The sequence below is a fragment of the Cololabis saira genome, chromosome 2 (assembly GCF_033807715.1).
Source record: "Cololabis saira isolate AMF1-May2022 chromosome 2, fColSai1.1, whole genome shotgun sequence".
Lineage (NCBI taxonomy): Eukaryota > Metazoa > Chordata > Actinopteri > Beloniformes > Belonidae > Cololabis > Cololabis saira.
Genome location: NC_084588.1, coordinates 24,150,083 through 24,176,880, shown reverse-complemented (window position 1 = coordinate 24,176,880; position 26,798 = coordinate 24,150,083). Strand labels below are relative to the sequence as shown.

At 39.8% G+C, this 26,798-nt stretch overlaps 1 protein-coding gene across 1 annotated transcript in view; it reads right to left on the bottom strand.

Moving 5' to 3' along the window:
• Positions 1-26,798, bottom strand: part of LOC133460659 (protein diaphanous homolog 3-like) — a 198,951-nt gene that overhangs the window by 154,233 nt on the left and 17,920 nt on the right. The window contains exons 5-12 of the mRNA XM_061741363.1: positions 24,308-24,438; positions 12,018-12,092; positions 11,642-11,711; positions 4,360-4,496; positions 3,911-4,016; positions 1,760-1,870; positions 1,189-1,307; positions 836-952 (exon numbers count right to left, since the gene is read on the bottom strand). Coding sequence (XP_061597347.1) covers positions 836-952; positions 1,189-1,307; positions 1,760-1,870; positions 3,911-4,016; positions 4,360-4,496; positions 11,642-11,711; positions 12,018-12,092; positions 24,308-24,438 — 866 coding nt within the window. The remainder of the gene's footprint in view (positions 1-835; positions 953-1,188; positions 1,308-1,759; positions 1,871-3,910; positions 4,017-4,359; positions 4,497-11,641; positions 11,712-12,017; positions 12,093-24,307; positions 24,439-26,798) is intronic.

The window sequence follows — 26,798 nt, the reverse complement described above, 5'->3', positions numbered from 1 at the left end:
TTGCTTTTGTTTATTCCAATAATATTCTGACACTGTTATCAAAGCTTTTCACATAGATGTCCCTAAAGGTGGGAGTCATAAAAGCACTAGTGTGACCACTTCATGATCATTTTTAGGTGAAGAAAATTAATCAGGCAGAGCAGTGCTAGACTGGTATAGATTTTGTATGGTTATAAAAAAAAAGAAAAGAAAAACTGCAGGTGATACATTTCATATTCTTGAGATAAAAGATCCATCTTTTGATCAACCTAAGGTTTAAATCAAACCCAGCTGAGTGAACCAACATAAAATAAGCCTTTGAAAAGTACCATTAATAGGGGATGAGAAATGCTCTGGAGCCTTGGTTGCAATAGATGGCTTGTAGATGAAAGAGAAAGCGTTCTCTTTGTTAGCCAAAGTCATTGAAAGGGCTCAAGGCAGACAGAGTGAAGACCAGACAAAACCAACCCTTTTTAACCAGTGTACACCATTAACAGTGCTAAGAGGGGATCTGGACCTTTTACTTGTGTGTGTATTCGGGCAAAATGGGAAAGTTTTAACGCTTCAACAAGAAAGTCAGTCTTCACTGCAAAAAACTACATGCGACTTTCCGAGCCACAAAGTTATCAAAAAATAACCCTGAAAATGAATGAATATATATATATATATATATATATATATATATATATATATATATACACACATACATACATACACACACACACATATATTTATAAATAAATACATAAATAACTGAAGTTACACAAGTGGTAATTGATGAAATAAAAAGAAGAAAATTTAAAAAAAGATTAAATGTAAGCTGTAAATGTACTTTGTGTGTAAGGTTGATATTTACCTGACCAAGTAGTCATTGCGTATAAGCATCAGGTGCTGCAGGATAGAAAGGAAATAGGGCTCTGCATTGCTGTCCTTCACCATGCTTTGCACAATACTGAACACATCCCCCGCATCAGTTCAGGGAGTCAAGGACTCTAAAATGAATATTCAAACTTTCAAATAAAACTTCCTTTTCATGAAAAATTACAGAGGGAGCCATTGAATTAGAAAGAAATTAACACAAGAAATTCCAGCATCTCGTCAGGAATGATTGGTCATGTGTTGTTGCAACATGTATTAAAAACAAGAACAAGAACAGACACTGAATTTGACCCAACTTGTACTTTTTCTTAGGAGTCTTGAGAAGGATATTCCAGCTCACTGCGAATGTCTTCCAATCTGTGAGAGAATTCCAACATGTCCTCTTCTTTATGCTCTTCAAAAACCTTCAGCTGAATCTCAAGGGCGTCATTTCTGATGTTCATTAGTTGCTACAGAGGAATCGAGGTAGAAGAGAGAATCAAAGGAAAAGCAATGCAAAGGGATAAAAATAAATGAGAAATCTGCAAGAAAGGCACCCTTCCAATGACAAAGTCAAAGTAAAGACAATTAATCTATTCTAAGCATCATTCTTCATTATTAAATGCAGGTATAGGAAATAAGTTTCACTTTAATTTGTTTCTTTGCCGACAATAACAACATTGTGTACAGTGGGTAAACAAGTTAAGCAGACGGTATAAAAACCAGTAGGAAGATTATTAGCCATGACACTACAAAGGTTATTGTTTTCTGGTTGCTGCACAGACTGAGGACGTGCAAACTCTCATGTGTGCTTCATGAATTACTCAAGAATGTTTCACTGAAGTGGACAGCTCATTTAAATATTAATGCAAGGTCAGAGTGTGTTTATATTTGTGCGTGCTTGTGGTAATGTTTTCCTTACCGGCAATATCTCTTTGAGGCCACAGCGCATAAATTCATTTCTAATGTGCAGCCTGAAGTCCAGCTCATCAGGAGAAGTAACTAGGGCATTGATGAGCTGCATACATGCCACCTGAAACACAAAGAGTGCAATAATGGAGAGAGGGGAGGGGGAGGAGTGAGAGACAGAAAAAGAATGAGGATGGTACAGTATTTCTTCCAGAAGTTGATGAAGACCATGTTGTCATGCATTCTAAATGAATTATATCCCATGGAAGCAGAGGACCATAACTAATGCATGTCTATTTCCCCCCGTCACCAACTGGTGGCAGTGATTTTAATATTAATGCGACAACTGTGGACCCGAGCGCAGTTTAAGGTCAGTCTCCCTCTCTTAAATGCCGTTTTTCACCGCCTCCTGTGAGTTTGTTTTACCACACATGCACGGCTGCATCCTGTGACTCTTCAACTAGCCTGACAAACACAGTAAAATCAATTATTGATCAATAATGAAATCCACATGCGTTTGTGAAAGAGTATAGCAATGCAAGAAACTCAGGCTTGTTTGATGGCACATGCGTTGTCCCCCCAGGACACCCAGGCTTAGATAGAACCAGTTTTCAAACTACCATATTAATGTTCTGAAAAAAAGTTGCCTCACAGTTTTCCTCACAAACTTTATATCTTATATTTCAATACTTTGAAAGCATTGTTGTAAAGACTAAAAAAAAAAAAATCAAGCATCTAATTTGCTAAACTAATTGTTTCATATAATGGTTTCAGTTTGTTTGTTCTTCTATTCATGAACAAGATCTAAAGGTACTTAATCTTTTCCACTTGAGGCAGCAGCTCACTCTCTACCCAGATGGGGCAATTTACCGTTTTCCAACCAAAAACAATGGGTTCAGGTTTGGACATGCCAATCCGTCACAGCCTATAATCAATATGTATGTATTGTGAGTGTTGTATGTTGTTTCAACTGATGGTTTTACATATGTTTAGACTTCTCGCTGAGTGATCGGTAACTGAGCCAAGGGGAAAATAATAAGATTATTAAAACACGGATGAAACACTGCAGAGGAATAAGTGAGCAGACTTCTACTTTCTATCCAATCTGTGTTGAAACTGCATTTACAATTAATAAAACAGTGTGCATGTTGCCAGTGCCCATATAAGCATTTGTATTGTTGTGAATTTCGTAAGATTTATACTGTATACTCATATTGTGAGTCAGAAAAGAGAGTTTGGGTTTAATTGCCTGTCGATGTCTATTTCTTTAGTTGGAACATCCACGGGTCTTGCAGGCAGGGCGTAAGAGTGTAGGTTGCTGCCACTGAGGCAGATTGAACCCCATACTAGGAGTGTATAATTACCGGAAATGTCTTTGTTTTCAATTATAAGTTAAGGGTATTGTAGCAAAATAATTGCTTTTCTTTCTCAATTACATTAATATATGAACTGCTGAGAGTCCAAATTGAATTGAATTAAAGTTTGATTATTTGCCCATCCCTATTTTGCCAGATATTCTGTTACTTTTGGGGTGTGAATGGCACACACACTGGGTTATAGATGAGTGATTCATTCCTCTCTTTTTGCGTTTAAAATACAATTATTTATTGAAGTAACATCAAAGTCTGTCTCAAAACGTAAGGGCTTATTTGAGGAGCTTCACCAGCATTTGCTCTGATGGCCAGAATCATTTTCATTGATTCTGAAAGTTTATTCATTTAACAGTCAGAATATATCATAGATATTTCAACACTGCATGTACCCTTGAATTAATGTAACATGCTTCAACATCCTTTTCAAATTATTGTAATTTCCATGTTGATCAAAATAATGGCAATTATCCCTCTTTTCCATAATCGTGCAAGCATACCCCAGACCCCGCCACATAGTGTCCTAAGGCAAGATTCCTGCATTGCTCCAAATATGTTCATCGATGTGACTGCAGAAACAAACAACTAAAGCTATGAGTTCATATCTACAAAGCAAGGGCTCTTTTAGTGTTTGTGTGACACTGTAAAACACTTTGTAGAACTATAGACACTATACAAGTACACATTATAAACAATTTGTGGTTTGTTTTATCACCCTAACAAAAGCAATATATTTGCTTCAATACAGTTATTGTCATTTGCAAATCCTCAAAAACAGTGTACATTATACTTACTTGCAGCTGAATGGAGCGATCTCGTAGACCTTGCACAACAGGGCTGAACCTTTCCGTGGCTCTCCACTCCCCTGCTGTAGTGATGGCTTCAAGAACCTTCTCCAATCTAAATGAGGGCATAAGATGCATGAACAATTAAAACAATATAATATTAATACACTAAATTATTAATATTTTGTGATGAATCTTTCAACTCAATATCCAAGTTCCTCTGAGTAACCAAGTGAAACTTCTGCTCATAAATTGCTTTTACAGACCTCTGTCAATATGTCTCGAGTTATGGTTAATCCATAGATGACTGTATCTGACTATGTGCCATTATAAGACATACTAAAAGAGATAACAAATCAGATAATAAATACCCACTGTGAAGTTGTTCTTTTATTTAATGAAAAAAGGAAGTACGTTTTAATTCATTTCAGTAAATATGGGACATATGAAGTACATACATGTTGTCCTCGCCTACAATGCAGATGGCTGACAGCAGTTTCACCACATCGGTCATCATGGCAGACTGACTGGGATCAATGGCTCTTGCAAGTAAAGCAAGACTTTTCTCCTCCCCTAGAATGCGATCCAAGCCATACTGCAATTAAAAAACAAAATAAAACAGATCACTAACACATGCTAGAGTTGGGCCCATTTTCAACAAGAACATGCCAAATTATTTAATTAATAAATCAACACTTTCTCCATGATAGCCCAATACTCATTCACAAACAATAACCATTTATCAAAATGTTTGTGAACATTTAAATGTTTGATGTCAGTCAGCTGGGATTTTAGTTGTCTGTCATGATTAATTCAGCATTTGTGATGCTAATTATACATCTGCTCAACACAATAATTATATCTATAAATGTTACCAACCTGAAATGTCAATTTTAAAGACCATTATTTCACAATGTAAGCAAAATAGTTGTTTGACTATTTAAATGCATGTTGCCTTAGAAAGCTAACAGAGGGAGAACAGTGATCTCTCAAGAATGCCATAATTTCAAAAATAAATAGTGTTTTTGTATTTGCCAACAGAACACAAAAACGGTTGCTCTTGTGAGGTATGAAAACAATTTTAACAAGAGTCAAAACAGCATACTTCTTTCTTGAATGATTAGAATTAGAGTTCACATTATTTATGTGGACTGAGGACATTGATTCAGAATTAAATGCATCAGAAAAAGTGTTTTTCAGTACAAATGAAATTAAAAACGATCCTTTTCGTTTAATAGGATTGAAAGAGATTTATGTTTAATGTTACTTGATGTTCCAGTAATTGTAACAAAAAAAATTATAGCTGAGTCATCGAATCATATTTCTGTGTTTTTGATTTTTTTTTTCTTTGCATTTACATTAAGTTTAAATTGGCAATGAATTAACTAGACTATGTTATTGACAGTCCTATGTATGCCAGCAGTAACAGACACCAGTTAGTATGCAGGTAGGTATGAAAGTGTGTGGCAGGACTGAAGAAAGCAGAAAAAGAAAAGACTGCACTGACAGCTGGCAGAGAGCACCTGTCTTCTTGGCATTGTTTGTACCTTCAGTCCCAAGATACCTCTCTAGCCAGGGAAAGGTCTGGGTTGACAGAGAGGCCTATGGGTAAATGTCGGTGTCTGGCGCCTGTTGAGACGCAGGATTACATGAGACCTTACAGCACAAATTGTGCCAGAGGGTCTGTATCTCCGTCTCAGCTGGGTTTTAGCGCCATGTGGTGATTCTTTTTCCCCCTCCTGTTACAACTCATGAACTAACAAAGCAGCGAGGAAAAACTGAACTACTTTAAAATAGAAGGTCCTCAACTAGAGCAAGGAGTAAGTTAGTATTATTATTAGGGCTGTCAAACGATAATTTTTTTTAATAGCGATTAATCGCATGTTGTCCATAGTTAACTCGCGATTAATCGCATATCAATCGCACATTTATTCACACATATTTTGCTGTTCTAAATTACCTTAAGGTATTTCTTTAATGTTTTTAATACTGTAAACAACATGAGAAACGGCAAATATGTTTGCTTTATTCCAAAGTTTATTCAACTTTCCACAAAAAAAAAGCTTTTGACCTGAATGTAACATTCCTTCACAAATACAAACACAATGTACTCCCCAAATTTACACATGTGACTAACTTGAGATTCCTTTTTTTCTTAAGCAGCTCAATGTAAAGAAATGAACAATATGCATCACAAACATTGACTTATCCAGGCGCCTTTCTTGCAAGCTGCTATCCAGCGTTGTCTGCTTTTGACAGGGGGGGGCTCTCTGCACCGGCCATGTGTTTGGCTTACAAGCGTGTGCCGTCGACCGCCAGAAATTATATAATGCGTGTTTTTTTTTAATCCTGCACGTAAAAAAAAAATGTCGGCGTTAAGAGGACATTAAAGGTATAGTCAGTAATGTTGGAGAGCTAGCAAGATTTGAAAGTGGCACCTCCTCTAAGCCCCACCCCCTCCTCCCCCTCCCGTCAGCGCTCCGTCCAAAGCCACGCCCCCACAAACTTTGGGGAACGCGCATTTGCAGGAGTCGAGTTTTCCAGGACGTTTTGGACAGCACATTTTCAACAAAACTACCCCATGTCTCATTCACCTGTAAGCAAGGCCGGTTTTAGGGGCGGGCAGGGGGGGCTGTGCCCACCCAAACGTGCGTCCTGCCCACCCAATCAAAGTTATGAGGATCCTTTATTTTTTTTATAATTACATTTTTTTATAAATATAAAAAAATATCACAGAATATCTATTTTTAGACACAACAATGAACGCATACCGCAAAAGTTGTGTCTCGGCGGAGGGACCCGACGTCCCAGCAAAATGAGCACAACAGAGAAGTGTTCAGAACAGCACACACTGAAGGCTGATTTATGGTTCCGCGTTACACTAACGCAGAATGGTGCGCGTCGCCGCGTACCCTACGCCGTAGGCTACGCCATACCCTACGGCGTAGCCGTGGCTCCAGAGCCTGCAAAGCACCGCAGTGCACCGCCACCCGCACCGGCACTCTCCGCCTTTGCCGGGATGGAGATGCCTCCATCCCCACGGACCCCACGGTCCGTGGCAGACCCCCAGTAGCGGACAACCTACGCTGCAGAATCGCACTTTGGCTTTCGTTTTTTAGCCTTGTTAGCAAGGCGAGCCGTTACATTTGACGTGACGAGTGCGCGCATAAGACAGAGGGGGGCGTGGGCCGGACTTAAAATGAAGGCATCTGATTGGTTCTTTCCCCCTTGCCAATCCTCTGGTCCTCTGACCAATCCGTGCCATTCGGTGCGCAAAAAACAGATTGGTCAGAGTTTTTACAGGATTAAAGCTGTCAGATAGGTCAGATTTTTTTCTTTCTTTTTTCTGAACACATTATTCACTGGCTACTCTCAGGATGGAAGGACGATTTCACCCAGTATAACAATAAATGTTTTTGAATACGATTACAGACTATACCTTTAAGTTAACGTGTTATTAACGCGTTAACTTTGACAGCCCTAATTATGATCTACTAATCTTCACTTTAAAGTGAAACAAGTGAAATGGTGTCATTTAATTTTTTCATGTAGCCAGTTTGATTTGCTACTATCAGCTATCCATGGTGCTGAATGCAGTCTGTCTACAAAACACAGACTTGTGGACTAAACTGTTTTTTTTCACCTCATGGTATTGACAATCTAAGATACAGAGCAATGGAGTCACAAGCAACCACCTAGATATGGTTTAAAACTTAGCCTGAAAGCCGAGAAAATAAAATCTTTAAAATGTTTTCACTAATTAAATCATATTCCTTTTTTTTTCTATTTTGTACAGGTAAGTTTGACTATTCTCCTGTGAGCTCACCTCTTACAGCAGGGGCCTGAAGGATCAGGTGTGATTTGCTTTGGGTGACAGCCAAAAGGCATGAGCTTTGGCATACTGACCCTCAACATCCAAATCTGGCTCAAACACAGAATGTCACATCTCAGGTGATATTCAGGAGCCTGAACTTGTGTGAGAGGCTGAAAGATACTGACTAGGTATAATCAGGTTCACTTCAACCCACAGCATGAGTTCCAGAACCAAATCTCCTTGACTCGGGCTGCCTGGGGTGAGAGGCATCGAACCATAGTGGGCTCATCATGTTCCCCGCCCTGATGAGTTTAGTTTTCCGCTGATGCACTAAACAGCAGTTCTGAGTACCCAGCCTTCTTGGAATCTGTCTGTCTTCTAATGGCGCTTTTACACTAGTACCTACTCAGCCCGACTCAACTCGCCTCTACTCGGTTTGGTGCCTTTCCACTAGGGGTCGAGGCGTGCCGAGTAGATACTTTTTTGTACCTACTCTGCCAAGCTTCTAATGGCGCTTTCCCACTAGTACCTACTCAGCGCGCCCCGGCTCGGGACGGCTCGTCACGCCTCGTACCGCCTCTACCCGCTTTGTCCTCGTTTGTTTTTCCACAGCCAGGTGAGAAGTGGGCGGGTTGGGGTGAAGCTGCTGTGACGTACTCGATTGCGCAAACCCTTTGTTTGTGTCGGCGCTGATGAGAAATCAGCTGGAGCCGCGAGCGGCTGAGAGTAAAACAGACCTCCAGGTGGATCTGATCGTTCCTTATCACCCGTCTACATCCCTTTTTTAATTCTCTCGTCAGCCACCAGGTTTATGAACATCTGCACCTCAGAGTTGGATCACCAAACAGACGTTTGCGCTGTATAATAAAATCGCAGCGAGCCGCTCTCGCGCTGACTCCCGCTTCCTGATTCAAACGTCTGACGGCCCCGCCCCCCGACCAATCGGTGGCCTGTATTGTGATGACGTCAGATATAGGGCCGACTCAGCACGCTTAGAACCTTGGCAGCCTCGGTACAGAAAAAGTATCTGCTTGGCACGGCTCCACCCGCCTCGGCCCGTAGTGGAAAAGCGCAAGACCGGGGCGTGCCGAGTAGAAGCGCGCTGAGTAGGTATTAGTGGAAAAGGGCCATAAGCGGCTGAGTCGGGCGGCATCTGACGTCATCACACTTCACGCCACCGATTGGTCAGGCGGTTGGCCAATCAGATGTCAGAGTCAGGATGTGATATCATTTCAAGAGCGACTCGCGGCTTCTTGTTAATTTTTTTCGAAGAACAATGGCAGCGCAGAAATCTGTCCCGTGGTCAAATTCCGAGGTGGAGATCTACTTAAACCTGGTGGCTGAGGAAAATATCCAGAGAGATAGATGGGGCCACGACGAATGAAAAAAATATACCAGGAGCTTTCTCAGTCCACGTCTGCTCAAGGCTTTTCAGCAGTGCCGAGACAAACTGAAAAAGTTAAAAAGGGATTATCGTGCAGTGAAGGACCACAATAGACGGAGTGGGTCTTGTGAGAATAATCAAAGATTTGAGGGTTGTCGCTATGAAACGATATGAAGAATCAGAATCAGAATTATAAAACTGCCTGTTTATCCTCATGACATGCTTTGGAGGTTAAAACTGAAGGTTGCCCTGCTGACTTCTCAGTCTGTCAATGAACCATTGTCAGATGGACACATCTGTGCAAAGCCTCACAGAGTTCTTGTTTGTCCAGAAGGGGCTCATTTATTGACCCTTCATGTTGTTTCAAGACTTTAAGCTGACTTAAAGGTTAGCTAGGTTTAGTTGGACCATCTGATAACACAAGACCCCCATGAAGGTTGGCCTGGTGACTTCTGGTTTGTAAATAACCCAGTGTCTTTAGAACCATCTGTTCAAACCTCCAACAGAGGTCCTGTTTTAGTTGACCCCTTGACCCTTTGTGTTTTAAGGATGTCTGTTTGTTTCTTCATACCAAGCCTCTTCAACTGAAAAGTCATGTGTGTGACCATCTGTCCATTGTCCATTCAACTATTTACTATTGGGTGTCTTTTACCCCCAACGTCTGTCATCTATACATTCACTGTTCCAAATATGGTGATTCCTGTCATCCTTGCTGAATAAAAGCGCCAGCTCTGCAGGGAGATTTTGGGAGAGGCCTGACGAGCTCTAAGAGGAGGGCCGAGTTGCCCTAAAAGCTTCTCAAGACTTCTCTCCAAGCTTCTGCAGAAGCGCCTTGAAAATCATTTCTAACAGTCTCTGTGTCTTTTCCTAAGTTATTAATGTTGTGATGATTTAGGAACCTAACAGTCTTCTTTGTTTGTGTTGCACAATCAAATACGTCACAGCAGCTTCACTCCAACCCCGCCTACTTCTGATCTAGGTATTGAAAAGAAATGAGGGCAAGGCGAGTAGAGTCGAGACGAGGCATGGCAGGTCGAGTCGGGCTGAGTAGGTTCTAGTGTAAAGGCGCCATAAGAGTCTTGGATGGGGTCCTGGAAAGTTCTTATGATGAAGACTCCACGGCCCTGCCGGGGCACTTCAATGCTCATGTGGGTACTAATGTTACCTGGAGGAACGGCCTCTCTTATATCATCCTGACTGATGTTCTGTTAATGGACTTCTGCGTTAGTTACAGTTTGTTTCAACGAATAACGTGCTTGAACTCAAGGGTGTGTACGAGCGCACAAGACACCAGGACACCCTGGGTCACAGTTCAGTGATCAACTATATAGTCTTATCGTCGGATTTGGAGCCATTTGTCCTGGTCAAGAGCAGAGAGAGCCGAGTGGTCTAGTGGTTAGGGCTTTGGGCTCAAGATCCGAAGTTCATGGGTTCGAACCCTGGCACTGGCGTCACTGAGCTTTGCTAGGGGAAATATCCAGCGATGGACTAGCGTCCTATCCTGGGCGTGGTTACCACCTGTTCGCGTTACAGAAACCGGAGGGCACAAGGCTCGAAAAGGACATACGCAGAGCAGAGCTGTTAACCAGTCACCACCTGGTGGTAAGATGGATCAAATAGTGGAGGAAGATGCTGGACAAGTGTATAGTGAGGGTTTGCTGGGAAGATTTGGTTAAATCTTCAACTGCATCTCAAGAAGGGTGGGGGATGTCTTGTCTAATGTTTTGTACCTCTATTCATGAAAAGGGGGCATGCCATGACAGCAATCCTGAAACCCGGTGATGGACACTCCAGGTCAAAGGCTGTCAAGCTGAAAATGGAGTGCTACACAAAACCCCAGAAGAGCTGGAGGGGATGACCAGGGAGAGGGAGGTTTGGGCCTCTCTGCTTAGGCTGCTGCCCCGCGACCCCAACCCAGATAAGCAGAAATTAATGGATGGATGGAAGTTTGGCTACTTGGTAATCAATCACTTGGCTGAAGGGCAAGTATCTAAAAAAGCTAAATGTCAAGGACCTTGATTTATGGTTGTTGTTGAACACACTACATCACTACACTCAAATCATTTAACAAATTAAGTTGTTTAGTTTTTTTTGGTTTATCCTCCTCCTCCTCTTTTTACCCCGTAAACACTGTTATCACATTTCTCACACTCACTCCTTTCTAGTTCCTGAGCCACCATAAAGCGCTTCCTCGAGAATGGGGACATTTACAGGCCAGGAACTTTAAATCTCAGCAAATATGTCACACAGCCTCAAGCTTACCAGAATCAGGGCATTATTAAAACTTCCTTAGTTCGGATCTGTATTTTTCTGATAATGCTATTCTGCTTCACTGGTCATAAGCCCTTTATAATTGAAATCCCATCTGCCCAACATACACAAAAAACAGATGTTGATATAGACATATTCAAAAATAAAATGGGAATTCTGTCTCTCGAGCTTTTGTAACAGTTCAACCCGATTTTCTTCCCAGAGAAGAGTCAATTTTGGTGCTTAAAAAGACAATTTTAAAAAAGTGGTTTACTCTCCACCCAAATCTTACCTTATTGTTCATGAAGGCTTTGAGACACTGGACAACTTTATGTTGGTTTCTTTTGTCAATTTTCTCTTGCCTATTGGACACAACAGATTAATGTGGAACAGCAAGTCTAAAGACACTTTCAAATGTACAGATCAATTAAAAATCTATGTATGGTTTGTAAAAAAAAAAAAATACATTTAAAAAAAAAAATCACTTCGTAAAAAAGGAATGTTAAATCGATAACTGTTATTACTTCTATTTCTAAACTGATTAAAGGCTCACTAAAAAAAAATGATATTGACTGATCAGTATTAAATAGCACTGACAGTATAAATATACAATAAATTGTGGAGAAAGCAATCTGTACAGGAATACACACTGCAAAGTGTGCACATACTGTTTCTTGAACAGCAACTTGTCCAAAATGTCCAGCAGTAGTCCAAGGCCCTCATGCCCGAAGCTCTGTACCCAACTGCGGAAAAAAAGAAAGAATAAAATGGAAAAAAATAAATAAAAATCCATACCACAACAGTAACTGAGTGACAGCTGACAGGAAACATTTCATACACATCAGCCAATCTGCAAAGGTCCAGAACTAAAACACATTGGTTAATTCACTTCTTTGTGCTGAGAAGAGAGACAGCAGCAGTAAATGTTAGACTTCTAGCAGTTATTAAAAAAGAAAAAAAAAGAAAAATACACTTTAAAAAGTCCCACTGGAATGTTATAAACAGTGGGGAATAACAAATTATTGTGTGCCAAAACAAATTAAATATTTCATGCCCAAACCATGTTTATACAAACTAAATAAAGAAAAGTCTCCTTACTTTTCATACTGTCGTCAATAATCCAGAAAAGAGTTGCCTCACACATGACTTACTAAGGAGTGTTTTCATGTGAAAACACAAGATCTGATATCATTTGAAGGAATATTGGATTATTGTTAGGAAGTGTCATCCAATTTATGTAGGTCTCCCTGTGGACCTGCTAGTAATTCTCTTTCTCCACTAAGTATCTTGTCCCTGCTTCCGAAATAATGTCATTTTGGTTCTGAGGGAAAGTTGACCAACTACGGTTCAGTTGATACAGTTTGCAGCATGTGTACTTTTGTTTTTCGGCGCAGTTCCATTAGTGGGAGCTGGAGTAGTTTTGCGTGACCTCAGTTGTTGACACGCATCTCCATGAGAAGGAACAAACCCGCAACAAGAATTCTGGGAACCTCTATGGGTCTAAAGGGGTCTCTGCCATGGGTTAGGTGCTCAGAGCAGCCCCAAAGCAAACTGCTGGATGGGGGATATATCTTGATCTGGTGTTGACTGGGTTTGCTTTTGGCAGGAGATGATCACACATTTCAAATCTCCTCTTATTCAGTCATTGCTCCCACAACAATGTATGCAAACAGTCACAAAAAAAAAAAAAAAAAAAAGTAGCATCCATCGTAGCTGGTTAAATACCGCATTATAAGGCGCACTAAATATATGTTAAAATACCATACTATAGTGGCTGGGGTTGAGTTAGGTATCTACCTGATGGAGCTGCGCTACAGGAAATGCTACAAAATCCTACAGCAAATGCAAAAAAAAAAAAAAAAAAGGAAAGTACCGTATTTCAAACTTTATTAACAAAATAAAAACCAGCTTTGCTCCGTCTCGTCAAAGTTGCCATTATGCGAGTGGGCGTGGCTGCTGTTGTCTTGAACGTCTGTGACGATTCCTGACGTTTTTAGCGCCATTACTTTGGCGACACCAACTACATTACCCACAATCCCCCTGACTACAGTAACAGAAATTACTGTAATGATCATATATAAGGCGCACTGCATTATAAGGCGCACTGTCGATTTTTGAGAAAATTAAAGGCTTTTAGTTGCGCCTTATAGTGCGGAAAATACGGTACTGATCTCGCCATTCCAGTTTGTTTTTATTGTCTGCTTGCCAAGTCAGTGGATACTACAGGGTCCCATACCATTGATGAATACACAAAAGCTGAAAGGACAGAGGAGGTGGTCGGCCCTGTTATAATTCCAGCCTCCAAGGTTTTACCTTGGAAGCCTGCTAATGGAAACTCACCTCGGTTGGCCCATGTAGAATATGCATGCTGACAAAGATGTAAGTCAAGAATGATTTTTTTTCTCTGGGAGATGACAGTTCTATTCACTGAAATGCCAGATAAAAAAAAAAAAAAATAGCAGAATGAAGAAAAAGCTTTAAAAAAAGGAAAGCAAGAAAGGGGGAAAAAATCCGTATGTAGGGAGCAAAGTTTAGGGCAGGGCATAGAATTTGATTTTCATGAAAGTGATGATTGAAGCAAGTGACATTTGTGAGCTGAATCTCCAAGAGAGGTTGACCGTTTTCACGACGGTCATCATTACCATTTACTTTTTCCTGATGCTTTTTGTGAATTTTGACACATCTAACAGAAAATGTGTCGGGTGGATTTCATAGCCTTTTTATTAAAAGATCAATACTGAAAGCTTAGAAACATAATCAAATAGATGTATTTTTACTTTTAAAAGGGCACAGTACTTTTAAAAGCATGTTTCTATTTACTGAAGGTGTTACTGAAAATGATGACGATAAGGAAGTATCCAAACAGATGAACTGTTATTTAGAGCGGTGATGGTCAAGACACCAAACATCAACAGTAGTCCTGGATTTCAAACGAATAACTATATTATTAATGCAGTGATCTTATTATTATGCTTATTTACTGGATCTTTATATTTTCAAGCTAAAAGATTTGTTTTATTTAGTTTTTATGTTTTTTAATTATTCAGCTCTCTGAACACAGTCACTGTTGTAATTGGGTGAATAAATTAGGAAATACATCACCCATAAAACTCATCCACAAATACAAATATTTTATATATCTTATGCCAATTACCACTTACTTTTGTGTGTATTTCTCAGGGTTTGGCAGCTACTCTCTAAATGCTATTCTTTATGCTTCAACTTGAACACTGAACTATGTTCTTTATGAAGATGGTCTCATAAATGCTGCCTTCAAAGCCTTCCTTAAATCCAAATACAGAATAATGCAGAAAACAGGACATTCTTTAATATAACATTTTTCTCATCCTTGTTACTGTCAAATCGTATTCTGGAGATCGAAGGATGTACGAGAAGGCTGCCACAAACAAAAGGAATATAAAACAGTGGGGCTTTAAGGAATGGAAATATGAACATATATTACATTGGGAGGTGAAGTAAAAACACAAAGACATTCAGAAATCAGTAAATATAGTACGAGGGTGATATTGAGCAAATGCACAAGCATCCACTGAACTAGTACCACCATCTACCACCAGCTCAGGCCTCAGCGCCACCAAGGTATATGACTATGTTTGACAGAGTCAATAAAAGGGAGTGAGGTCGACAAAAATTATCACACCCTTGATGATGAAGACAGTGAAAGCAGCTGCCAAGAACGCTGAAGAATGGGGCTCGCATGTTTAAGAGAGGGAGAAAAAAAAAATCAATTTACTCTACCCTTCTGAATGTGCCATACCCCAGGCCATTCCAGTTATAGAGTAAGCAGGATCTTGACAGAAACTTCATTGAAATGCATAGTTCAACGTCAACTTCACGTTCGTTTTTCTTCATCAATGGGTACGGTAAAGAGCAAAAGAAAATAATCTGGTGATGTATGGAAGGAATTATTGCTAAGGAAATCAAGGAGTCCACACTATCCGGTGTCGTCGTTGCAATAAATTGAAAATTTGCCTTGAAACACGCTAGAGAAAAGTGGAAGGAGTGGATTTAACAAATCGGTTCTTAAAAGCTTTTCAGAGTTTTAAGCCTTTAGATATTTTGAAAACCACAAAATAGCAATATCATAGCTTTCAGTTTTCTGGAGAAAGCTCTTTAGAACCAAGAACAATGAGCAGAATCATTTTATTTTAATGAAGTAGTAAATCTTTTCTTTCTCTTTTCAAGGTCAAAGCATTGGGATAACAACAAAACCGTGCACTGAGACAAAAAGTCTCTGTACAATTTTACTCATCCTGTACGTTAAAGGAGCTTGAGGCTCCTTTTAATAAATGAAACTCTCTAGCGCCACCCTTCACCACGACGGCCGTCGGGGGTACCGCAGCCAACAGTGAAGCCGGCACGGGAGAACGGGGAGAACGTGCATGCAGCGTCATGTGACGTCACATCCGCAGCCCAGCGCGGGAAATTTGGGACCGAATTGCAGCACATTTTGCAGCACACAGCCTGTTCAAGGCAAAGGAGAGATACACTAGAGGGCTCATTCTTTTGGGTTTGGAACGCTTCATCTGACATTATTACTAGAAAATGTACTAAATACTAAAATACTAAAATGTATACGGATTTTTTTCATAAATCCTGCCACAATCCGGCCTCAAGCTCCTTTAAGTCGAAATTCAGCTTTATCTGCACAGCAGGAACCGGCATTTTTTTAAAACTACGTTGTAGACATCAAATGACCAGCAACCATTCTGAATTAACTGCACTTATTTTGACCTACGATGCAGCTTGATTGTATTCCTCTGTTGCCAGTCACTTAGGATAAAAGTGTCTGTTAGATGTATTGTAATGTGATGTAACAAAATAAATGCTTACACCAACTATAAGGCCAGTTTCCAAAAATATGTATTCGCACAAAAATGTAAAAATCTTCACAGCAAAAAAAGAGAGATAAATATGTAAAATACTACTAAAGTAGACGGAGTTATTGTATTTTTTATACAGATCATGTGATACCACTCAAGGGAAATTTTAAATCATAGAATGGCCCAAACTATTAAACATCTGACCAAGAAACATCAGAAATTCACAACTCCTACTGCCCATCATTATTGTTTCAGAAATGATTTCCACCGTAATACCCTCTACATGGGGTGCTGCCAAAATTCAGTTTGATGAAATTAGTTAAGGGTGAGATTTAATCCAACCAAATCTGTGCAATACTTTCCTGTCTGCATATCCTTGTGTAATTAAGTGGTTTTATCTGACAAGTTGTCTGTTTCAAGTATTCTACATTTTTAATTTGTTAATTTAGCACACTGGCAGTCCTTGGGTATCATTAGTTCCCAGCATCTGGCTCCAGAGCTACATCCTCGATGAAAAGAATTCAGTGTTCAGTCTGAGGCCATGCTGTGCAAAGCTCATCTCAAGACCTTTTAAGCTATTTCTTTTCTATTCCTAGGCACAAAAAATACATCAAATAGGCGTTAAATGTTACTGCATTTATTGTAATCATATTTTTGTCATCACACACACTATTAAAATACAATGGGCTTGTGAGTAAAAGTAGCTAATTTGCAATGTAAACTAATAAATGTATTTGGTTACAAAGCCAGAGCTGTTGTAAAAATCTCACACACTTCAAAAGTGTGGATGAGATACAGCCCTTGTCATAGTCTAGTGATGCCTCCCCCTCATTTCCCTGCTCCTGTTTTCCCCTCCCCTTCTGTGTCTGGTCCGTCTCTCCCTGGAAGTGGCCATTCCCCGAATCACCAGCTACCAACCTGACGCACCTGCAACCAATCCACAATTCAACTCAGGCAGTATATCTACCCCGGCTCTTCATCCAGTCTTTGCCAGTCCGTTGTTTCAGCTACTGTGGTAGTTACGGTCAGGCCTCTTTACAGAGCACTCTCCTTGACCTGTCACTTTGCAAGATTGTCTCTATCCATCCCCAACTTGTTCCCTTGTGTTCAGGACCACATCACCACCACCTGCCAGAAACCGGCCTGCCTGCTCAACCACTACTCTCCAGCCAGCCCACATCTTTTGCCTTTAGCCATCTTATCTATCCTCTGCTTCAGCTCTGCCATTCCCCCTCGTCGACCATCTCCCAGATCCCTGACTACTGTTCAATAAATCCTTCTGTTGGAATATCTCAGAGTCTGCTTTTGGGTCTGTTCTATAGTTCCCTAACAGGCCTTTATTTATGTGATACGTAAACGGTGGCGTGAAAAGCAATTAATGCTCATTTTGTGATAAGAAAAATAGTGCAACCACACCGTCCGTAACCTCGAATGATTCAGAAGAAGTGCAAAAATTCAGCTGTGGACCATCATCTCAAAGAGACACCAGCAGGGTGTGTGCGAGACCCCATTAAAACACACAGATAACACAATTCCTTGAGAAAGAAACACAGTCATAAATCAAAGAGAAAAAAAGAGGCACCTTATCTGGCTAACTTCACAGTTAAGGTAGCTTGACTTCTAAGTAAATCTCAGGAGAATCCCTCTAAGGTTTCCAGGCAGTGCAGCACAATGTTGCACATTCGCTAAGGCAGTTATGAACCAGAAATAAAAATCCACTTTTAAAATCCAACTTCAAGCATAGTAACTTGCCTGGCTACAGGCAATCTTTCATGGGAAGAAGGAAAAAGGAGGCTAAAGTGGAGCATGAGAAAAATTTGAATTGAAAATGAAATAATTTAATGTGGTTAACGGTGTATGGCATCCTAGCAGATTTTTTTAATTATTTTTTTTTAAAGATTTTGTGGCTCAGGTGGCCTTTATTTGAAGTGTAGACAGGGAGGGGGTAGAGAAAGAGAATAGTGACGACATGCAGCAGCGGGCTTCAGGCCAGGACTCAAACTTGCAACAGCTGCAGGAGGACTGTAGCCTCAGTACATGGGCTGCTTGCCTCAACCCCTGTGCCACAGCGGCCCGCAGCAGAATCATTTAAGATGACAAGATATATCTTTATCTTATTAAAACAGACGTATTAAAACAGAAAAATTTGCATATTTTTTTTAATACTTTTTTGTAAAAAATATGTGATTTTTCTTTTTTTGTTTTGTTTTTAAAATTGGAAAAATATTTTTGTTTTACAATTTAAAGTACCGACTCTGTTACAGACAAGGTAAAGAGGAAATGCTGGATATTTAAATGAATTCAAAAATTATGAGAAGGTCTGCAGCACTTCTGGTAACCGTCTCACACACACACAGGTCCAAGATGGTCGAAGAGTAATAAAAGGCTCAATCTAGTGTAAAAAGTAAAAAGCTTGGGTGCCTTGTTTATTAAAAATTAGTGTGGTAGTTTGAATATTTTCAAAAACATTTATTTATGGTATATGGGATTTTATATTTTATTTTTGGTGAAGAACCTTTGCTATCCATTGACCTCAAATGGCAATATTCTGATAAATAAAAGGCACGTACCAGCCAAAGTCTGTTAATTTTGTTTATCTGACCCTAGTTGTATTCAAAACATTTGATGTGCCCCTTTTAAATATAAAAACTAAAATGATTTATAACCCAATGTTCCAGTCAGCTCTTTCAACAGTTAAAGATATATTGTTCTAATAAATGACTGCATTTGCATGCAGTCAATAACCCTTTTAAAACCAGAATATTGGCAATAACCCGAATTTGCACGGCCATGTAAACACCAATAACCCCTTTGAATAACCCGAATTTGCTCATATTCGGGTTTTTAAAAACCTGAATATGACCCCTGGGTTACTCCTTTTAAAACCCGAATATTTGGTCATTTAAACGCCTAACGGGATATCCCGATCAAACAGAACATGAATTTGTTTTCTGTGCATACTCTTTTCGCAAGGAATCTTGGTCTTTTGAGTCCAGGAAATACTTATAAACATGGAGAAATGCAAGACCACGCCACACTTTTGGAGTGAGGAGGAGACTAATCATTTTATAAATGTAATGAAGGATATGAACATTTTGGCATTTGTAGATGGTAGAAAGTACAGGGATAGCAAGATTTACAAGAAGGTCAGCGAAAAGTTGCGCGAAGCAGCATTTGTTTTGAATTTGGATACAGGAAGGAGAAGCGGAAATGAAGGGAATTGCGTCATGATGCTCTCCGTGCGTCGCTGGTTTGATCCAGATATCCCAAATGATTAATTACCATGTATACAGGGATAACCCTGTTTGCTCACGCATGTAAAGAGATTATTTAGAATGTTTCAGTAACCGGAATATTAGCAATAACCCGAATTTTGACTGCATGTAAACGTAGTCACTGTTAGAACTCAATTATTAGTTCAACTGCATGACACCTATGACTTTCAAGCAAAAGTGGCCATTCACAAATAATTAGCTAATTTAGCTTAAAAAAAAAAAAGGCGTGAGTGAATATTTTTATAACATACAATCTGTATGATTAGTTTAGGATGTGTGAATCTTCATGTGCAATTCATGTGTGGATGAGACCAAAACTCATCCAGATATGTGATCATTTGTATAAAAATGATCTGTTCGAAGTTTTTCAGTCAGGGTTCAGAATGCATCATAACACAGAGACAGCACTGGTTCGAGTCACAAATGACCTTCTTATGGCCTCAGATAAGAGATTAGTGTCTATACTGGTTCTACTGGACCTCAGTGCTGCTTTTGACACTGTAGATCAGCATCTTACTGCACAGGTTAGAGCATGTTGTTGGGATTAAAGGGACAGCTCTAGGTTGGTTTAAATCATATCTATCTGACAGATTCCAGTTTGTTCATGTACACAAGGTTTCTTCAGAACAGTCGAGGGTCTGCTATGGTGTTCCGCAGGGTTCAGTGCTAGTGCCAATCTTGTTCAGTTTATACATGCAGCCCTTGGGAAGTATAATCCAGAATCACAGCATAAATTTGCATTGCTATGCTGATGATATGCAGCTCTGTGTCTATGAAGCTGGTTTGCCCCCTCCTTTTCTCTCCTGTGCATGTTTGCAGGTCAGAGCTTAAGGAGCTGCATCCTCACCTGCGGTCCCCCCCTCTGATCATCCCACTGCTTGATTCCAACTGTCTGTGTGGATGTCTGGTAGCCTACTGACATCCTGACCTGGAGTCCCGCCCTCCAACCACCTCTGTGTCTGCTGTCTTCATCTGTTTATATAGTCATCCCTGTGGTGCACCAGTTAGTATTTTCTGTGTGTCTCTCTTTTCTCTTTTCTTCAGTTTCTCTGTCTATTCTCTCTTTTCCTGCTCTGCCCAGCTGGCCTCCGGCAGGAGGGTCCCCCCTTATGATCCAGGTCCTGCTCAAGGTTTCCCTCCTAAAAGGAGAGTTTTTCTTTTCCACTGTTTGGCTTAAGTTTTTTCTCCCACTAGGGGAGTTTTTACCCGCCACTGTTTATGTTATGTTTATGTAACAGTTGTTCAGGGGTCATGTTCTGGGTCTCTGGAAAGCGCCTATGAGACAACTTCTGTTGTAAAGGACACTTTATAAATAAAATTGAAAAAAATGTAAGCTGCGTTCAAGGTTTCTCTCTTTCACAGCTATACAAGGAAAAGGAATGTTTGCCTAGCCATATAACAGAATAGAAAATAAATGAAGGCCAATTTTAATCCAATGTCAAAAAACAACTTTCACTCTTTTTGTCAAATCCATTTATCAAATCTATTAAACACTATTATACCTTGTAGCCTTGGAAATCGTACATGCCAACACTGTGCTCCATTCTTCATGGAAATGGCCTGACCGAGAGCACCTGAAGCCCAGCACGCAGGACTAAGAAACAAGTACACTGTGATGCCCCACGTATGCAAGAAGTAACATATTAGCATTTAAGTCCGTCTGCGTCATTAGAAAAATGAAACTTATGTCTGTTCATGGTTGGAACATTGGATTAAAGAAATGCGTGAGCTATTGCATCTTCAACAAAGTGACACTGATCTGTACCCGAAAACAAGTGTCAGAACAGCCCATATCTCCAAATCAATCCCCCAACTCAGAACTTTAATGGTGCTATCGCGGACGGAATTGGAGATTAAAAACGGAATTCACCTAAAACGCGCAAGATAATAGAAGTGAACGGCAATTTGCGTAAACGTTTTTTTTTTTTTTTTTTTTTCTTGGACTAAATGAACTTTTATTTCAAGAAAATGCTCCAAGAGGGGTCAATAAAAGCTGGGGACACTGCACACTTCTCTGCCCCCTCCCGCCCCCGCTTCCCTCATTAACAAAACAAACATGTGGAAGCGGCCGCCTTTATATACTGTCTTGGGGTTACATTTGCATAAAATGCTAAAAACCTCATTCTCAAAAATCAAAAACCAAAAATCGACGAAAATGGAAAAAGTTGAAACAGAATGTGGGAAAAAATCTAATGGATTTTATAGGGCCCTATATTAGATAACAAGAGGTTACTGCTCCAAAAACAGTTTCAAGCCAAGAAATATTTATGGTCCAGCCTATACGGTCTCATTAACATCAGTCTGATCAGTGGATCTTTCAAACATCAGCCATTACAAGCCATATTTTCCTTGACAAAACTTAGTTTTAGTTAAATTACTGCAACACAAAAAAAAAGAGGAAGATATCAGCAGATGGTATGTTACTGTTAATGTTTCTATGAGTAACACATGAACTACAGCCATGTTATCTTATCTGACATCTACCAGCATGCGACAAATGCCCTGAAAATGCAAACAGAGAAAAACGCCATGAAGATATGCACCATCAATTATTGAGTATAAGTATAAAGGAATAGGTTCAATTCAATTAAAGAAACTTGGGATGTATCCATCCATCTCCCATATACACACACACACATATATATATATATATATATATATTACTGCTGTCAAGCGATTAAAATCAATTGAGCGATTAATGAATTAAGATCTGTAATTAATCGCTTTTTTTAATCTCACCTAAAGATTGCTGAGAAAAGGCCTCAACTGGAGGTGTTTTCCTTTCAATTCATTACATTATTGTGGCAGATCAAAAGATTGATATATAACAACAAAAAGTGGCTTTATAAAGTCATGTATTTTTTTAAGCGCGTGCTGCTCTCCTCGAGTTAAGGCTGAATTATGGTTCTGCGTCAAAACGACGCCGTGTCTACGGCGTGTGGTTTTTGTACACGCAGAGGACACGCCGTCACATGCGCCGTCTCTGACGTGCACCTCCTGAAAATTGTAACTACGCGTCGAGGAGACGCCGACCACACGCAGACCGAGAGGTCTGTGATTGGTTCGTTTGAAAGCGAAGCATTTCCGGTTTCCGGTTTGAATCAGTAGTGAACTTCCAGGGCTCTTTTCTTCGTTTATATGTGATTTTTTTTGTTTTTGTTTTTTGCACAATAGTTGTCCTTATCTCTTTGATTTACTGTGACCGGAAAAAGTCGGATAAACCATTCAGAAAAAGATCGCTAACTAGTGGCCGCGGGGGGTACTGCACCGCGACCAAATGGAGAGACGGAGAAGTCCGAAGGATTCGTGACGACGTCACGGGTGCGCCGTGTGCTCTGCGTGTGTGTGACGCAGAAGTATACCCGCACCTTTAAGTTTGGCAAAGAGTGTTTCTGCTAACGTCAGCTGTGGCTGCGCTCGCGACCGGGTGCTTTGCATTTATGTGGTAGGCTTAACTTCAGCTGCTTCGGGAACCAAAGAACGCATATCAACCTACCTTTATCAAAGGTGCCGTCGGGGCGTTTTAGAAATGTAAATTCCCCATTCACTGGACTGACAACTTTCACATGCTCCTCCATTTTTACCCCCCCAGGCCTGTCCAGCTACAATGGGAGTCTACCAGCGTATGTTAAAAACGCCCAAACGCAGGGACAGCCAATCAATGTCAAGGTGGGACTGGCCATTGTTTTCCACCCACAACTCATCCAGAAGCCAACCGCACAAACACAGATTTCAAAATAAAAGGCAACTCACAAACAGAAAAAGTAAAATTAGAGATTAAAAAATAGATTAAGCGATTAAAAAACATAACGGCCTAAATATGCATGTAATTAATTAATCGCAATTAATGCGCTAATTTGACACCCCTAATATATATATACACACACACACACACACACACACACAAAGCATCAAAGTTGCCGCTGCTCCTCTTAGTAAAATGGTTGCTCCAGTAATTCACACAGACCAGACATAGTCGGCACAGGCTCGCATTCATCCGTTTTTACAGACATGCCAGTTATGTGGATTCCTCTGAGTGACAAGAGCAATCAATTGTAAGAGGAGCATGTTTTGCCATGCTGGTTCGCCCTTACAGGCACGGCATCAATTCAGCTATGTGACTACATCTGCTCGTGACCCAGAGGTGCAACTGTGGCGGCCCCCAAATTCTCCTCTGTACTTACACACAGGACACTGATATGCAAAAAAGCACATCAGTTCCATCTTTAACAAACTGTGGGGGGAAAAAAAACCTCATGCCTTTTGAAAAAAAAAAAAATTGTACTTCTACCATCAAAAATTAACACCTTCAAAGGACAAGGGTTAAAAATGCCAAAGAAATGCAAAAAGAATTCTCAGAGGGGAGTGCGAGCCAAAATTCTCACCACTATAATAATACAGCATGGCACTGACTCCTCTATTAAAGAGATAAGCAATAAACAAATAAATAAGATATTTTGGCATTTGCAAATGCCCAAAAATAACATCAATAGTCCAGGATTTTTGTCAAATGGCAACTAATTTCTCTTGCACAAGCAGCATGATTAGAGCATAGACTGGTGCTCAAGGTTTCTGGAAACACACAGCAGGTCCTTCATTAACCTTTGTCATCAAGAACAGACATAGCTGAAAGGTTTAAAGCATAGGTATAAGGCGTGAATCTCCATAGCAGTCTCCTCGTTGAATTATTAAGTATGAGAAAAAATAAACATAAACAATGTGATATTGAATGCAATTGTAATCCTTATTTATATAAAAAAAAAAAAAACTGAAATAGAAAAGAGGCAGTGAACAGATCACAGACTAGACACTAAAGAGTACTAAAATCGTGCACCATACCTGACAGGGTTACTGGTAAGGGACACTCGCAATGAATCCAGGCAGGCAAACAGACGTTCGTCCATCACCCCTGACTTCAGTTCACCAAGGAATTCCTGAGGAGATATCTGATAGCTGTTTCTCAGGCTACCCTGCAAAGAATAGACAGAAGAAATATTTTTACTACTATAATTCAAAATGTGACACCTTGAGGCTGGTAACCTGGTATTCTTAATAGAATATGAATAGAAATAAAGAAATGCAATGTCCAACTGTGATCCTCACATCAATACCTAGAAGCATTCCTGGTGTAACCATTGTCCTTAGGATTTTATTTGTGTATAGCACAAAGAAGAAATGAAAACATTCCGATGTCTTGGCTTCTCTAAGCTTGCTGGGTCCAGAAGCTACAGCTTATCTGAGTTCCTTGCAGTATCAGTTGTATCAAGATAAACTAGACATGTTTGACATCTTTACAAAATAAAATAAACTTTGAAAATAACAGCAAAGATTGGCACATTACACTGATGTCTCTGAATTAAGACAGAGGAGAAACAATTCAGACGATTTAAGTCTTGGAGTTTTAAAAGCAAAACTGAGTAAAACACAATTTCCTCCACAGCGGGGGACACTTCAGACAAATCAACACGGAGGCCTTCAAGAGGGAGAATGGTTATTTCAAGACAACTACTGCCAGAGAGTACTGTCAAAGGTCAGCAACTACTTCATGTAACAGCACAGATGGACCTTGTTTCTCAACAAGACCCATCTACCGAATCCACATGCTAGAACCACACTCTACTATGGCAACAAGGGACGTACAAAGTATGTTTTATATTAACCCTTCACAGGGCAATAAATCCTATCTGGTAACCTCGGTAGACCTGCATACTACAAAAATTAAAGTTGCAAAGTGAAATATGACCTTTAATATTCTCCAGTAAGCCTCTTGTGTTCCAACTTTAAAAGAAGTAGAAGTATTTTATTGACAAATCAATAAAGGATTAATGCAGCAATGTTGACATGTGGATATGAAGGTTACTGATATTTTTATCTTTTTTGTAGGAAGTTAGGCAGTCGACTGAAGAGAAGAAAAAACTAATAGGGCAGCACAATCCAAATATGCAGTAATTACCAATATAAAATACATAGAATGTCACCATGCTTATTCTTGCAGCTTTCTGCAATAACAATGGAATCGTAACTTAACATATCATGTCAATAATATAATGCATTGACAAAAACACTGTGGATGGATTTTTAAATGTGCTTTACTGCCAGCAGTCACTGTGCTGTAGTGTATCCATGGTTCTCAGGTTAAGGTACCTTTTTTCGAGTTATTTACTTGTCAGACCATCTCTGACATATCCATGCCTTATTTTTCGCCCTCAAGGGTCTCAAATCATTTGACATGCGTATGGCAATGTACAATACATTTTGTGAATTAACGTTAAACATTTGGCTATGTGGGGTCATGCTATTATATAAAATATTGCGCACATTTTAACCAGACTGTTCTTCCTTTCTTACATAGCACTATGACAAAAATTTAAGTTAATACTTCATTATAAAAAAATAACAACCTTTACTCTTAGAAAATGAAGGGGAAACGGATACAACATCAGAAATTAATACACAAACTACTACTTACTACTAACAAAGTGTAAATCAAGTCGAATTAAAAATATAATACTGATGTAAAATAATAATAGCACGTAAAATATGTATTGCATACTGAAGCCATGTCAGCTGAAGCTTGAATCATTACCCCTGACATGTCTCCCAGTCAATGTTGAGAGGCATTTCTAATGCTGCTGTTGGTGTTGCAGGTGTTGCTTTCAGTATTTCACTCATCCGTGGCAAAACAGAAACATTATATTCTTGCATAGGTCACTGGACAAACTGCACTCCATCACAGACAATACGCGTGTGTGTTTATTCACCACAAGACTCACTGAGCTCCTCTTTCACATAGTTATTGCCCTGTGCTTATTATTTATGGCTATTGCACTGTTTATTATTATTAGTTGCTGCAGTGGCAAAACAATTCAAAACAATTAAGTGAATATATCCTCACCACTGCGTACTCTCTAAACAAGTTGTATGCCAATTATTTAAAAAAATGTAACTTTCCAGCTCAAATAAAGAAAAACAGTGTGCAAGAAAAGCAGTTAATCCAGTCTGATTTTTTTTCCCTTTCATATCATAGGATATGTTTTGAGCCAACCTTTGCCCTGACACTGTATAATGTTATAAATACTAGGGACATCTAACAAACCATGCCATCTGTCTGTGTCTGTGTGTCTCGCTGGCTAATTACTCGGCCTTTGTCACAGCAAGACCTGTTCCCCGGCTGCCTCAATTAGCAAAACATCTTGGGCTGCTTATTTTAAATACCCAGGAATATTCAGCACAAGTGTTGGATTAATTGTGAGAGCCAAATCCCAATGCAGAGGGACACACACCTACACATACAACTGGAGTTCTACTGGGTAAACCAAAGAGCCCGGGT